This window comes from Rhea americana, unplaced genomic scaffold (genome assembly GCF_003343005.1).
Source record: "Rhea americana isolate MKP2758 unplaced genomic scaffold, rheAme1 scaffold_227, whole genome shotgun sequence".
Lineage (NCBI taxonomy): Eukaryota > Metazoa > Chordata > Aves > Rheiformes > Rheidae > Rhea > Rhea americana.
In genome coordinates, this window is record NW_028186343.1 from 1,114,966 (window position 1) to 1,131,253 (window position 16,288).

At 38.4% G+C, this 16,288-nt stretch overlaps 1 protein-coding gene across 3 annotated transcripts in view; it reads right to left on the reverse strand.

The window, feature by feature from the left end:
* The window catches only part of CABIN1 (calcineurin binding protein 1), a 123,173-nt gene that overhangs the window by 14,553 nt on the left and 92,332 nt on the right, over positions 1–16,288 (reverse strand). For all 3 annotated transcript variants that reach the window (XM_085305832.1, XM_085305833.1, XM_085305831.1), the window contains one exon: positions 2,317–2,611. In XM_085305832.1, coding sequence (XP_085161958.1) covers positions 2,317–2,611 — 295 coding nt within the window. The remainder of the gene's footprint in view (positions 1–2,316; positions 2,612–16,288) is intronic.

Here is a 16,288-nt window from a genome sequence, read left to right on the forward strand (position 1 = left end):
GGCACTGCAGCAATTGGCATCTGTCTCAGAGAAATGACCTGTCAGGTAGGTCCAAGAGTCAGAAAGCCAGATACAACACATGCGCTCAGCACTGGACTGAAAGCTCTGCAAAGAGCCTCTTGATCTTCAGATAGTTTCAGTGGAACAATTTTGGCAGTAAACCCTCCTGTCTCCCTCAACCAAGATGATGTATAGAAAGCAAAAAAGAAGAACGAACAATATGAAACTTCATAACCCCACAAAGCTTAGGAAGACAAAAAATTCAAGCAAGTGTTCCAGCCACTGTAAGGTGGCCTGGGAAACTGCAGAAGCTCTTATCTGCGTTGTCATTTCTATCTGTCTGCTTACTAAGTGCACACCAACTTTATAAACTAAAGGATTCATTTTTTCCCTCTGTTGTATAAGCACGGATTATTCCGCGTTGAACAAGCCTGCCAAGATATCTTGTGACACTGTGCAACTCCGTTCTTTAGCTTCATAAGGACAACAAACGTGGTTTACACGTTGACTTGGCCTTTCCGTTTGTATCATTACTCTGCTCTCCTCTTTCCTTTCCTCCCAAGACAATCTATCCATGGATTTGTGGGAAAGGAAAATGAGACTGTTATAATGCAACTACAAATACTGAATGTTAAATTTCAATTTCATCCTGTACTCAGAGGTTAGCCCACTGGGAAGTCTGATTTCTCCCTAGTTTGCTCCCTGTTGCTGATGCATTGAGGAGATTATATGCATTTAGATGCCAAGGCTGATTACTTAAGGAAATCGCATACCACAAGTGTATTGGTAAAAACTTTAGAAAGTCACAATACAAGATTACTGATATCAAAAATACTGATACTGAACAAAATATCCAGTCTAGATCACTGTCTGTTCATTAATATTATTATTTGTTATTAACAAGTCTTCCTAATCTGCGCAATATTTCCACTGTATCTTAATTTGTCACTTTTGACAATACCTGTATGTATGCAATTCATTCAAAACTTATCTGGACTCCTATGAATTTGTCTATGCATTTTATGAGCACAAAGTCAAGTTTGAAAATGGATTATAAGGTAAATGTTAATTTAAAAGAAATATCCTTACTGTGAAACTACAGTCTTGATTATCTGAAAGGAAGAGGGCTAATTTAAAATATTACTGAAAATTCTTCAAGTAATTAACAGGGAGGTAGCATGACCCGATTTCAGATGGTCGCTGGGGGTAACTGGGACTGTATTAACTATGCATTTCAAACAATCATGCAGTAGGGACCGAATCAGCCTTGAAGATTTCCCCCAAGTTTGTGAGCAAATGGGATGAGCACAGGTAGTAGCAAGAGCTCTGTCAGACATTATTCCTGCCGAGGTTGCAAAAAAGTGCAGGCTACAGCAGGAGCTCTGGCATCTTAGTATGTGCAATGTCCCATAAATAAGCTCAACCATTTTCTCTGAGCACTCAAGGTAAGTCTGAAGTTGGGTTTAACCTTACTTCAAGTGCCAAAGTTAATCAGTATTGCCTTGCACAGTGATTTTGACTACTGCTAACATTGCCAGCCTGGCATGCCAGAAGTAAAAGACAACATTTTCATTTAACCCCTTCCTCATGCAGACAAACTGCATAGGACCAAGTACATAACACAGTCCTAAACAAAGCATGTGATCTTGATACAGAGTAAGTAATATTTGTTTTGCTTCTTCAATCCTCTCTGGACTCTAACCTCACCGATAACCATACTAGGACTATAAATAATTTATTTCCAATGCTCATGTTCTGTCAGATGCTTCTTTCCTCAAATCTGAAGCACAAAAGTGCTGATCTGCTAACTCTACCAGGCATGTAGAAGCTTGGAATTTTCACATTATGGATTGCCATACATATATACATGGTAGCAATATCTGTGTATCTAATCAGGTTAATCAGTCACCTATAAGTCAGATGTAGGCTGCCAATCAATTTATTGCAATTGCTATTTTTWAAAAAATAACATTCAAGCTATTTTAAAGAACTGTGTCTTTCATTCACTTGCAAAGAAAACAAAACAAACTTGTTTTTATACTAGTGGACTTAAAACACTATTTAAAACAAATTATTTTTATACTCCTATTCCATGATTTTACATGTAAGTTACATATGCAGTGGTCACCAGAATTCCTCTATCCTAGTAATTAAAATATGTATTAATTACACATATGTGCCTACCTCAGAGTTAAGAGGAAACCTTTTGAATGCAGTCTAGTGACCATAAAATGGTACAGAATCGGATCTTGGGCACTGACTCAAAATGTGGCCTTGGCAAGTGGATCAGAGAGGAACAATCTCCCCAAGACTTACCCCGTGCAAGATCACACATGCTGGGAGCAGTCTCTACATTTTGACTCCGGAGATGCTCAGTGTCCCTGTGCGACTCCTGGGATGGAGGTACTGAAGATGATGCTGAGGAGGAGGAGGATGAAGAGGAAGACGCTGGTTTGGGTTTGGAATGCAGGTCATTCAGTCTCAGCAGATTTTCAGGAGTCACAGTGTCTGGATTCACTGGGGTGGGATGCAGTGTAGCTGGTGTTACCGGGAAGAAGCTCTCTCTGTTGTCCCTTGTATGCTTTGGGGTTGTGGGTGTTTCTCCTGTGGACTAGGTAAAACAAAACAGGAGAGAACAACACAGTGAAAAAATATGCACCGATGATTCTGCATGTGCTCCTTGCTTCAACAAAAACTGCAGGCAGTATCACTTTCTGTAGAGGGAAAATTATTTCTCTAAGGTGAATGTAAAATCAATCATTATTTTAAATAGAAAAAAAATCTTACTCTTTTACAGATTAAAATTATTTTTCTGTTCCTTACAATCTATTCATCAAACTAGTACTTGAGCATTTATTCATAATCACATTTACATTGCTTTATTTAGCAAACCTCTCACAACATAATTTACTTTCCTGAACTTTGTTATTAAACATCAATGACAAGCTTCTATGAACAGGGAGAAATTTCTTTCATTTAAAAATATAGTGGTAAACTCTCAACCTAACTGAAAGATCAGTAGGCTCTTTAGGAGCATTTGCAAATTATTAAAAGAAATTATTCTTAGCAGGATGATGCGAGAAGAAATGAAGAAAACAAAGAAAAATATATCTGCTTGCAAAATAAAGACCAGTCTAACCCCCAAGTCATTAGCTCCCAATAACTGCAGATTGGAGTAACACTTACGTCCTACCTGGAACAACATTCTGGAAGATTTGTTGCCTCTATAGAAGAAACTGTAGTACCAAAAGCCCCACAATTCTCTAAAGCCAGAGCTAAAAATTTAATGCAGTGCTGTTAATTGTATAACCAGAAGGTGGAAGAGTGATATAAATTCTCCGAAGCAGGGAACAAAAGCAAACATAAAAAAAGTATCTTCTCTATAATTTTTATCAGCAATCAAATATAGTATTTTTGCTTTTAAGGCCAGAGGATGCATTCATTCACACTCCCTACAGTCTTCATTAATGAAGACGTATTGTAAAATATGCGGTTGAACAGAATCTTAACTGCTTAATTGTATCTCCTATCTGAACATGAAGAAAGTCATTTCAGYCATGGTGACAGAGCATGAATGTCTGCAACAGAAAAAGGAGCTCTGCTGTCCAATGTAAAATCAAAATGGGCCCTAATGTCCTAGAGGACTAAAGACTTACTACAATCCAAGAAGAACCAGTTGACCTTCACTGAGAGAACGGAGAAAACTGCAGCTGGAGAAATTCCACATTTAAAATTCAGAGGTGGAAAGCATACAAAGTCTTTTTTTCTCATTATAATTAGTGGAATGTAATTTTAAAGTTCCAGTATTTCATTAATCAATCTCAAATACAAAAAGCGTATGATTAAAACATGTAAGGTTTTGTGTGCATGCAAANAAAAAAAAAAACAAAAACAAAAACAAAAAAAAAGCAGCCATATGCATAATAATTGCCACACTGGATCAAATAATGTCTCTTCTGCTTCTGGAAACAGCAAATTTCTGATGTTTAAAGCATCAGTTCCAAAACTAAAGGTCTCAAGACTTCCAAATGAGATCTCAAGCCTGAGGGAAATTAAACTGCAGAAGAAAGCCTTAAGCCAGAAATGAGATCACCAGAGGAAATGTTTTCAGCTGCGATTTGAAGGGAAAACTTTTCACACCCATGCACTTCATTAACTCACCTAACACATAATGCAGAACCTAAATTTTCTGTACTTGTATTGTAATCATTTTTTTTCCCAACAGAAATATATGAAGGTACCACTAGTTAGTTACTCTTCATTAAAAATAATAATAAAATGTATCTATCAAACTGCACATCTATAAAAGTGCACCAGAGACAGAAACAGGATAGTTGGAAAGCAAATCAGCAAGGCAGGGGAAGGAGGACATGTGATTCAGAAGAGAACGATTAGTGARAGAAGGAGCACGTGGGGGAACCATAGCATCACAGAGTAATTCCTGCTGGAAGGGACCTCTGGAGGTCTCTAGTCCAACTTCCATGCTCAAAGCAGAGCTTCAAAGTTAGATCGGGTTACTCAGGGCCCATGTCCAGTCCCATTCCATGGATGTAGATTCCACAGCCTCTCTGGGCCCCTGTTCTAGCACTTTACCACCTCCACAGTGAACATATTTTTCCTTTTATCCTCTCCAAATTTCTCTTGCTGCAGCTTGTAACTGGTGCCTCTCCTCCTTTCACTGTGCAGCTCTGAGACAGTCTGGTTCCCTCTTCTCTACTGAAGACAGCAATTCAATCCCCCTGCTCTCCCTTAGTCTTCTCTTCTCCAGAATGAAGCAACCCAGCTCTCTCAGATCTCAGTGCCATAAGGGCACACTATTGATCCACATTCAACTTTTCGCCCCCTMGGACCTCCAGCTCCTTTCTGGCAGAGCCGSTCCCCAGCCAGTCCCGGTGCACAGAGGTTATTCTGTCCCAGGTACAGGGCTCCAAATTTAGCTTTGCTTCATGTCATGTGGTTCCTGTCAATTCAATCCTCCAGCTTATTCTAGCTCCTCTAAATGGCAGCCCTGCTCTCCAACATATGGGCCAGGCCCTCCAAGTTGGTGTCACTCATGAACTTGCTATGGATTCACTCCATCCCATCATCCAGGGTGTCAGAGAAGATGATGCTGTAGTATTAATCCCTGAGGAATGCCACTCATAACTGGCTTGTACTTAGATTGCCAGCAGTCAGCCATCACACTTTGAGCTTAATGGTCAGTTATTCTTTCAGCCACTTTTCTGTCCATCCATCTAGTCAGTATCTCCATAATTTGGCTACAAAGATGCTACRGGAGACTATGTTAAAAGCCCCACTAAAATCAAGGTAAACAACTCTTTGCTTGTCCACAAAGCCAATTATTTTATCTTAGAAGGTAATGAGGTTGTTCAAGCACAGTCTGTCCTTGGTATATCCATGCCTGCTGCTCCCAAACACCTGTTTGTTTCTCACGTTTCTGGAAATGGTTACCAGGGGGGTCTTCCTCCATAATCTTCCAAGTGACTGAGGTGAGACCGACCAGTTGGCAGTAATCCCCTTGGGTTTTAGGGGTGTGGTTGGTTGCCTGTTTTGAAGATGAGTCATTTTCTAGTCATTAATGATCTCTCCTGATCACCAAAAAATGGTAAAGGCAGCTTTGCAATCAGCCAGCTCCTGTGGCAATGACCTTGGCTTGTTCAGGGAACTGTTAGGCAAGAAGATCCTGTGGGAGGCTGCCTTGAAGGACAGAGGAGCTGAGGAAAATTGCTTGATCTTTGGGGACAGCCTCCTCAAAGCACAAAACCAAACCATTCAGACGTGCAAGAAAACGCGTAGGCATGGCAGGAGACCATCAATTATCACATCCCTGACCCATTCTTCTTTATTTGCAAATAGCAGCTGCATCAGCAAACCTCTTCCAGTCAGCACATTCAGCACAAAAACCACCCCTGAACTCTTCTGGATTGCTTTTGCCCTGCTATATTGCTTTTACAGAAGATACTGGGATGCTCCTAAGTTTCACCTCTCTGAACAAACAAATGAATGATTGAGAGAAAAAAAAAGAAAGAAAAGAAAGGACCTCTTAGTAAAAAGTGGCCCATTCATACATCCAGATGCCAACACCAAATTTAATTAGATAATGGTCAGCAGTGACAAATGTTGAAAACAGGAAGGCCTTCTTACAATTTATAGATGACTTTGTACAAAGGGAGAAAAGGAGAGAAGTGTTGACTGAAATATTCCTTACTGATATACACAGATGGAACCAAATTCATATTTAATTGCTCTTAAAATAAGGGTGCTAAATCTGGGATAAAAAAACCACAATTTTTATTTTTAATTGGTTCCTTCAGGTGAAGCTGTAATTTAAGAAAGACTTTTTTTGAGGAAAACCCCGCCTGCCTCAWAAAGAGGCTACTTTAGTATCTTAGGTAAAAGCATAATGTTTTTAATTGCACAAAAGAATAATGCTGAAACTAATCTAAACTAATCCAATGTTTCTGTTTAGTAAAACTATGACTAAAATTCCTCACATGCATTGGAAAAAACAGTGACAATCAAAGATGATTTTCATATTTATGGCTTTAAAGAGAACTTTCCAAATGTAACCTGGTAAAGAGCTGTCTAAGGATTCAAGAAAAAGACAGATCCAACCCAATTAAACATACAGATCCTGACAGGAGAAAGAAAAGCTCTCAATGACTTTCTTTTCTGGAAAGAGTGGGTGGAGGTAGAAAAAAAGGGAACGGAAAATATTCTTCAAATAGGAGTCAAAGCATGAAGATCCATGGCTACTGTACATTCTGCTATGTCATTGCCCTTGCAAAAGGGATTTAAAACTCCTTGGTATGTTTACTGGATTCAGAAACTGGAGAAAACTCAAAAGTTATAAAGGAAAAGCTAAGAGGAGCATCAGTGTGAAACACACATTCCTTCTGCAAAAACAATTTGCTTCTTAACGTAAAGGGAAGAATTGCAGCACCTCTGGATCAGTCGGCGATGCTRCTCACAAAGCCCACGTTAGAGCAATTCCATTAACCGTAATGCTCATCAAGACTTATGGGCCACATTTTTATCATCATTCAGGTGACTGCTTCCAGGAAAATACTAAACTCTCTAACACCTCATTTGAGAAATAAACGCAGAAAAATTCATTAGAGAAAGTCCTGGATTTGCCAGAATCACTTTATGTTCATCTATTTCTACTGCTATATCAGCAGTAAGGCACTATAAAGGCTTGATTATTTTCCCCAAACATCTAATAGGAAACTGAGAAGCAGTGACAATCCTTCACCAGTGTTTTATGTGGTTTCTCATGAGGAGATTTTTTTTAATTTTTACTTTGTTGCGGTACTGAGTCAAAACTCCGAAAATCCGCCTTCTCCCCATCCAACGCACCTCACTACATAAAACTTCTCAGTTATCACCACTGCATTTGAAATACAGTAGCTTTACTACGAACTGGCCTTAGCCACCGAGAAGAAAGGACTCTTTTCTTATGTTGATGGCGATGCTACTCATAGAACAAGCGTGTACAAGTAAAACAGGATGAAAACTCATTTATCTGTCGTCCTCCTCATATCTCTTGGTTGAAASTACATGTTCATCCAGTAGAGACAGACCTTCTTCTAGATTTCTGAAAACAAGATGAACTACTGAAGAGAGGTATATACAGTACTATTTTCGTCTCAACTACTATACTTCCAAAGTGTAGGGAATAATCATTCAGTTATCGGTAAGTGTTGAATGTTATGTAAAATAAATGGTGAAAAAAACAGTCCATTACTTTCATAAATATCCAGTATCTCATCTGCTATTCTTTAAAAAACCTAGAAAAAAAGAAGTGCTATGGAGTTTGTATAAAGCTAAAATTTAAGTGAATAATTAGCATGCATGCTCGTGTAGATTATACGTATTAGACAGAAATATCACAAAGGGGTCCAAAGCAGTTTCCTTATTTGCTTGAACCTTGACTATTTCAGCATACTCTTCCTCTCGAAGAGATCACTCAGCTTCACAGCTGCTATAGACAAACTCTTCTCATATTGATGTAAAGAAAAGGAAAGAATAGGTTGGAAAGTAGGCAGTGGGATAGCCTTTCATTAAGAAAAGTAGTAAAAATGTAAGAAATTTCTAACAGAGGTTAGTGGGGGAAAAATAGCTTCCTATAGGCACTTCAGTAAAGAGACTACAACAGGGAAAAGAAACTGAGCATTAAGACAAAACATATGAAAATTTTACTCCATAGACTCTGTGAAGTTATAAACCAGATAACTAAACTAAGACTTTTCTTCTTCCTTCTTTATTGTTGTTTTCAAATGCTTTTAAAATATTTTGAAAAGCAAAGAAACTCTACAGGAACTGGACCAATACTGCTTCTGGGTGAGTTTGCTGCCCTGCAGCTACAGGAGACAGTAACGATCAAATGTTCCAGAGAAAGGAAAGCCAGAGTCTTCCCAAAAGAAGTTTCCTAATGAAACAGACTGGCAATGCAACTGCTACATAAATATATATCTTTTTAGTCTTATGTCTGAATTTGGTATCCTGATGAGACTGAAGTCAGAATGCTCCTTAACAAAAAAGTACATCCTTTTACAAGAACACCAGCCAGAGCACATCCCCACCACGTCGGAAGCTGTCACAAGCACTGGCTGAATGATACATCAGCCATATTCTCCTGTATTACAACTCCAAATTCTCTTCAATATTGTCTTTATTATTTAAACCATGTCTATCCATATTTTCTTTCTCAATCTMTCTGTAGCAATATTTGAAATAAGTCTCCTCGGGATGCCCTCTTCAAGGCACATTAGAACCAGCAACAATACCCATAATCCACATCCTGATGAACCTGCTATTTCCTGAGACTACAATTTTATACACAGAAAAAAATGAAACTTTATAAACCTCTAACTGAGCTGCATTCCACCCTAACAAAAATCTTCTGTTTAAACAAGTGCATCCCAGGTCCTAACGTCCTGGCTGGTGCAGGCAGCCGCCCCGTCTGCCAGCAAGGCTTTCACACAGACAGCAGCGTTATCGCACCGCGGGAGATGAGATAGTCAGATGAAAAACAGGAATAGAAAAACTAAAAGATAAAAAAGTGACTTTTTTTTCCTTCATGTTCATTTAATGATTGCTTTCCGCAGCAGACAGGAGGAGTGGGGCTGTTAATTATATCAAGAATACACCTCCAGGATAGAGCGCGAGGGGGATGCCATGGCAACTGCAACCGCAACAGTGAACAGAACGGTCACCCTTGGCAGGACCGAGTCCATAAAGGAGCTTGTCCTTTTGTCCCCTCTGTCCCCACCTGCTCCTTCCTCCTCTTTCTTGTTGTCTTTGCTGCATTAATAAAGCGTACAGACCACTCAGGAAAAAAAACTTTCTCTGTAAGCATTCTCTGACATGTTGATGTGCAGGAAGAAAAGATGAAAATTAGCAGCATGTGGGTGGAACAAAGAGGGGGGGGAGACTTATGAGGTAGAACTAGAAATGATTATTTTCTAATTATTTAATATTTTACTTATCTCCTCCCATCTGCAGCAAAGCTTCACAGAAGGCTTCTACCTCTTTCTTGAACAGAACAGCATTTTTTTAAGTGAGAATTTGAGAAGAAAATGCTCTAGACATTCAAGGTAGTTCATACAAGCCACTMGTCTTCAAGGCTCTGCAACCGCAATGCTGCCTGCCTTCCGCAGCAGAAAGGGAAAGAAGTGCCCTCGAGCCTCACTCATGGAAGACAATTTTCTCCTGCTCCAAATAAAATGTCACTCTCGCTGTAAAGCCTAACACAGAGACTGCAGTATCAACACACTGATGCTCAACAGTCAATCTGAGCACTCTGCTCTGGAGGTGGTGTGCAGGTCCAGGCCAGCACTTTATGGAACAAGCCTACTGCCCATGTTCCCCTAAAACTCTTTACTACCAGGCTACAGTTTAAGATTACCGATTTCCAGCATTTGGAAAAGTCAAACACTGCCAAAAGAGCAAGACAAAACCTCAGTTATCTATTTTAGAATTAAGCTGGACCACAGAAAAGGGTAGTGAGAGCAGCCACGAAACACTGTCTTCAGCAGACGTTGCTTTTATCTGCAGCAAAATCTTCGTACCATCATGGAGCACACTGGCAGCCTGCCAGGAGCCTGAAAGACAGGATTGATTTGCATAACCTGACTGTGCCTTTGCGTTCATAACAGAATTTACTTGTTTTGATTTCAGTGGCAGCTTCTCCATGAAGCATCATGTTTAATTGGATCTGACATTGAAAGTTACTGAAAAGTTTTGACTGCAGGTTTAAAAAAGGGAAAGCAAAGCAATGAGAGCATTCGGAGCTTGGCTCCAGCGAGTGGAAGAAGGTGGTCATAGATTTGTTACTTTGGAAGAGGTGAGTGAAACTAAGGGCGAAAGGGAGGATTTTATCAGCCAGGATGGCGCAGGGAGAGCTGGAGGTTTGGCAGCTGCAGCAGGAAAGGGTGGTTGAAAATTTATTTTCTCTCTCTCACTCTTCAGGGATGGAGTTGGTCCCAGAGCAAGTATTTTTTGGCTGAGGTAGCAATGAGTCTTAAATAACTCAGCACTGTTGAAATAGTCCTTCTCATGACATTTAGATGATATACTATATTGTGGGGAGCCAATAGAAGTTTTCAGCTGCTGCAACACTATCTATTACTGTGACTTTCTTCATACAGTTCCACGGTCTCAGGGGTCACAACATGAGACTGAGGAGACATAGTGGCATTTTGGAACTCTGCCTCCAAAGAGTCTCATATTTTTAGAGATATTAAATCTAGCCTTACGTGCAATGTAGATGACTGCAATGTTTTAAACTATTTGTTTTATATAAATTCAGTTCTCAGAACCGGTAACGCACAGCATACCCTAACATATGATCATGGAAGTTTTACCTGTCCTCTTTACACTTCTTGTCGTGACAGTTTCAACACTGAGGAAAGCYGTAATTTTAGTATTAAGGCACACAGTATTAATTTCACAGTAATAAAAATACCTTTTCCAATTTCAAGTCAAGAAACAAAGATGACAGATATATTCTTAGACCTAAGTATCTCCATATCCACTAATGGAGTGGTCTGTGCACGGTGAAGCTTCAACCTAGCTTGCGCTGCATTAACTTTCTCAGGTAGGCATGCCCTTAACAGCATTGTAAATGAAGAATTTAACACGATCAGTTTTAGGCAGTCAATGGAAAGGCTTATTAGAAATTCCCTCACTATCTAGAAAGCTTACAAATACTTTTCTATTAGTGCATCCCCTCCTTTGTCTTTAGGATAACACACGTTAAGCTTAATGCTTTGTCAGGGTCAAACTAGTCTGYTTCCCAATTTCTCATTCTCCTTCAACAAGGCCTCTTTGGTATTCGTTTCCAGGCACCATCAATTTTCTATTAAAATGGTACTTGGCAAGACTAAAAATACATCTTATAACTCAGAAAAATAGCATACTGCTTTCACGATCTCTCTAAATCTCTTTGATGAAGTTCTCAGATTGAGAAAACCAAACACCACAACAAGCGCCCTCCAAACTGCTGCTTGACCATGGACTGAATTAATCTTCAGTGTGACTCCAGTAACTTCCAATATCAGTTCTAATGGTAGCAGATTTATGAACAACCAGTTCAAGCATTCAGAGAAACCTTGGCTATAGAATCCTGTTGTTTTTGTCAACACTGCATGGCATACTACAATTTTCTGTTGACATAAGATTAGACAGTATTCCCGAAAATCCTCTTCATCTATTATTTTAACAACAATCAAGATTATTTACTTATTTTATTATTTTCAGACAAGAAAAAAAGTTGAAAGATGTGAAGTATTTCAAACTAGATGCAGATATTTTTCCAACATGCTCCAATTTTTCTTGGATTTTTTTCTTTTAAAAAATATCTGGGTCAAGCAATGGAAATAGTTATCCTCAGAGCAGGATTTAGTTTAGAGTTCTCTGCATTCTGAAAAAACCCAGAAGCCATTAGAGAGAAACTTTCTATACATAATTATTTCTTACTGCTTTATTACAGTAAAATTAAAACCTCTTCCTTTTTTTACAGCATATCTTGCTTCCACTTAATGTCGCTACTCTGTAAGTGATAGAGAGAATCGGTGAAAGCCTCACACGATCGGTGGATGRATTCATAAAATACAACTTGAGAATATAAAGTCTGTGTTTATTAATCAGAACYCATCATCTTTGTTTTTACTTTTCTCTTTTTTTATTTGACTGTGAGACATTAGCCCTTTGCTAGAAAACTCCTTAAAGCAGACTAAGTATTTTAAAGAGAGTTACTCAAACTAGAGAGTTTGAAGTTTACATTTTTCATTTTTAATCTTTTCTCCATATTCATAATTAATTTAGAAACTACAAACTTTACTCTTACTCTCTTAAAAAATTTCTGTGCTTTTGCATATGTATCTGTTACAATGCTAAACTCAAACTGATCACAGCTAACAGTAAAATAAATACCRAGAAAAGATGATCAGTAAATAACCAACTGCAAGCAGCAATTGGAAATAGTTTATAAGAACAAATCGTGCTAAACTCACGATATATATCTATCATCTTACCAAATCAGAAGATGAAGAGAATGTGTAATACGCTGCAATTTCAGCACATTTGATAGAGGTGTATCTCAAAAATCTTGCTCATGTTAAGAATTTAAATGGAAAAGCAAAAAAGAAGAGGCATGATTTGGAGCCCGACAGTTCTCCAGCACAGCGTGCTGCACAGCCACACGAGCCTCAGTGCCGGCACAGGGGGATGTACACCATGGCACAGAAAGCAGCAGCCAGGAGCGAAGCAGCACTGCTTCTTTCAGCAGCATTCCTGGTTTAGAAGCGCTGATTTAAGTGTGCCTATATTCTTATACTGTGATTCACTGTCATGTTTCCTACATAATTTTAAACACTATCRACAACAATAACAAAATCTAGAAGATCCCACCACCAGCACTCACAAGTTCAAGCAGAAATACTTATTTTCTTCCGATACTTAAAACCAGCCCAAMAGATGAGACTAGAAGAAACATATTTCAGCAAGCGGAAGAAACCCAATTGCCTGTATTTAAAAGATGAAATTCTGACCACTCATTAGCAATCTAAAAAACTTCTGGAACTGCAAAATGCAATTGCCTCAGTAATTGCTGAAGGTCTGTATAATATGCAAGGTAAAACAAAAATGTGGAATAGAGCATTTAATTTTTTCTCTGTTCCTCCTGTCGTTAAACTCCTACTCATGGATGGAATTGCATATTATCACGTCATCCCTGCTGCTCCTCTTTGTTTCAGATCAGATCTGCACTGTATGCAGGATGGGAATAAAAGCTTCACACCAGCTCAAACGGAGCCCACGCTAGCACTSTCCAACCTTCTCCAGTTGCAGCACTATTCACTTCACAACCTTAAATACTAACATAAACAATTACGTGTCYTTGGGGCAAGAGTCCCACTCCTGATGGGACATCACCTGCAGTCACACACCCTCGTTTGGAAGCTGCCATAGTTTGAATTAAATTTAAATAGTCTACAATATTATTCTCCTATTGCTAAAAATAGCACAGTAGGCTAAAGAGAATTAGGCCAACACTAGAAAATGGCAATTACTAAAAAGACATTTGGGTAAATCTGTAGCATACATTCAGTTTAGTCACACAACCATCTCAGAGGTTTCTACAAGAGAAGTTTAATATCCAACAAGCAGCAAAACTGAATTCTCTGAAGGACTGGTGATCATACTATCGTAACAGACAGAACAGTAGTTATTTTCAAAGCGTTCACTGCACAATCTTCTGCAGCAGGGAAATCTGGCTAGCAAATATTGTTCTCATCCTGTGAACTCCGATGATACAATAGCAAAGAAAAACAACAGCATTAACATTATGGTTTAAGAAAGTCATGCCAAACTCTGCTGAAATCAATGAAAAAGATCTTAAGAGTCTTATGTGGTAATGTGCTACTTTTTAAAAAGTAATTATATGGAATACTGAAAGAATGTCCCAGTAGTTGACCGTGAAGATAACTTTGTATCCATTACTAAGATCCTGTCCTTTTAATGCTACTCTGTTCCCAAAAGCCATTTGCTTTTTTATTAAAAAAAGGCAGATAAATCACCACACCCATTTTATTCTTTTCTTTCATTTTAGTACAAGTTTAAACAGTACTTCAAGCTTAGATTTTTCTTTGTCATTTGGTTTAACAGAAAATACTATACTAATACTAAACCTAGTCTAGTCAACTACTCTTAAAATTAAAAGCCATCTCTACTAAATGGTAGCATATATGGACTAATTCCTATTGTATTGTACTCCTCACTACTTCTGCAAACTATACATTTCTCTTTAGTATCCTGTTTGAATGACCTTTTCAGGCCATCATCTGCTTCTGCATTAGACATCAAAAACCCAAAGTCCCCATTCCCAGGGTTTAGTAAAGCAAAATRCCATTTGCTATGGGAAAATACCTTCAGTTACTCCTAGAAGAAAGAGTTGGACCTAAGTAAGTTTGATAGGACRGAGAGTCTATGTTGTTTGAATGAAAAGGATCCTCACTGTACTGGAACTTGAGTGCTGCAGCATTTCATTCAAGCCCGTACYGAGTACACATAGGTGTATCTTTCATTAAAGGCATCATTAAACACAAATACATTGTTAAACCTCTTGTAAAGACGTTAAGCAAAACTTGAACTATGAATAGCAACTACATGTACAAAGGTTCCCTTTTTGAAAYGGAATTTTCCATCTTCTGACATGAATAGGCGATGTTACCACCCTGCAGAAGATCGCCTAACAGTACATCTAAATTATTTTCTTTTTTGATGTGGTATCATATTTTAACAGAGAATGCTTCCATTTCAACAGTTCTCCACGAGCACAGGAACTCAGCACAGCAAGGCTTCGTACTGCCATCTTTTCCTGCCTTGTTCAAAGAGTGGAGCCAGCCTTTCTAAGGTACTTCCCAATGTATGTGACCAACTTAGCAGAAGGAGGCCTAAAACGTGTTAACCCTGCATTGGTCAAGAGGATCACGGGGGATTTCTGAAATTAAAATGGAAGTGTCATAATATTGCCATACTACTAAAAAGATTAGATCTCACTGCAATAAATCACTTTGTCAAATTCTATTTACTGGTTATTGTATCGTTTCTTGCTTGTGCTTGAAGAGACATATAAAAACATTTGAACAGACTTGTTACATATTTAAGTTTAAAACTTTCTCAATTGAGCTAGAAAAAAGTTGAAAAGTGGTAACTCAAATAACACCCCTAATCTTAATAACAAGTGAAAGCCTTCATAAAGAAACCATATATTGGCTGGTTACTGGAACTGCAAAATACAACAACCAGCACAGAAAGACATACATCAGGATTGTTTTTGTGTTGTTTTTTTTTTTTTTTTAAATCTGTCAATTCCTAGGGATAAGTAACTGAAGAACTACAGGCACTGTAAACCTATTCAAACTATCTAATAACAAAGCACTTCTCTGGGCTGCTGCAGCTTTATACGTGACATCATTTGATTACAGAAGGAAAATACTTGCCAATTTTAAATAAAACAGGATTCTGTCTGTTGAAAACAGACAGATGTCTACAAGAGCAGCTATTTCTGTGGCTCCATACTAATTCACAGTGTCGCACTAGCAACAGTAAGTCAGCTTCATACTACTTACAAGATCATGCTTGAAGCAGATGAAAATCAGGCTGCAGTATACGTACTACCTCTGTAGTTGGGACTGCCTCCTAAAAGAGCATGCTTACAAGCTTTAAAGAAATGCATCACATTAAGAGTTTTTTTTTTTTATTGCAACTGACTTAACAGGAAATCTCACTGTTTCCAGTGAACTTAAATTCTAGCTCACCTACAACAACTACTTTCAATAACAGTTTGTATGCAAGGTTTTCACCATTCTAACACTTTGTTAGAGGCCTGAGTAACTGTTGACTTTGCGTGAAGAGCTGGCATAGCAATCACATACCCAGAATCTTCAAGGGGGCCCAAAAAGGAACTTGGCTGATATATACAAGTCAAGTAGTTTTTGAAAAGGTAAATATATTCAAAATCAAGTAGTATTACTACTTTTTAAAGAAATGTATTACCAAATTCCTTTTATTATCAAGTCATAGATCACAGTCYGATGACTCTTACTTTTTCCTCAAGATAAACTAAGGAAGTCTTAACATTCTGAGGCAAGATTTATTTATAAAATAATCTCTTAAATATGAGACTATGCAYAAAGAAAGATTTCCACTACAATACCTCTTCTGACATTTTTATTCATTCGTTCAGTTCAACGAGAGAGCATTACCATCTTCCTGAGGGGCA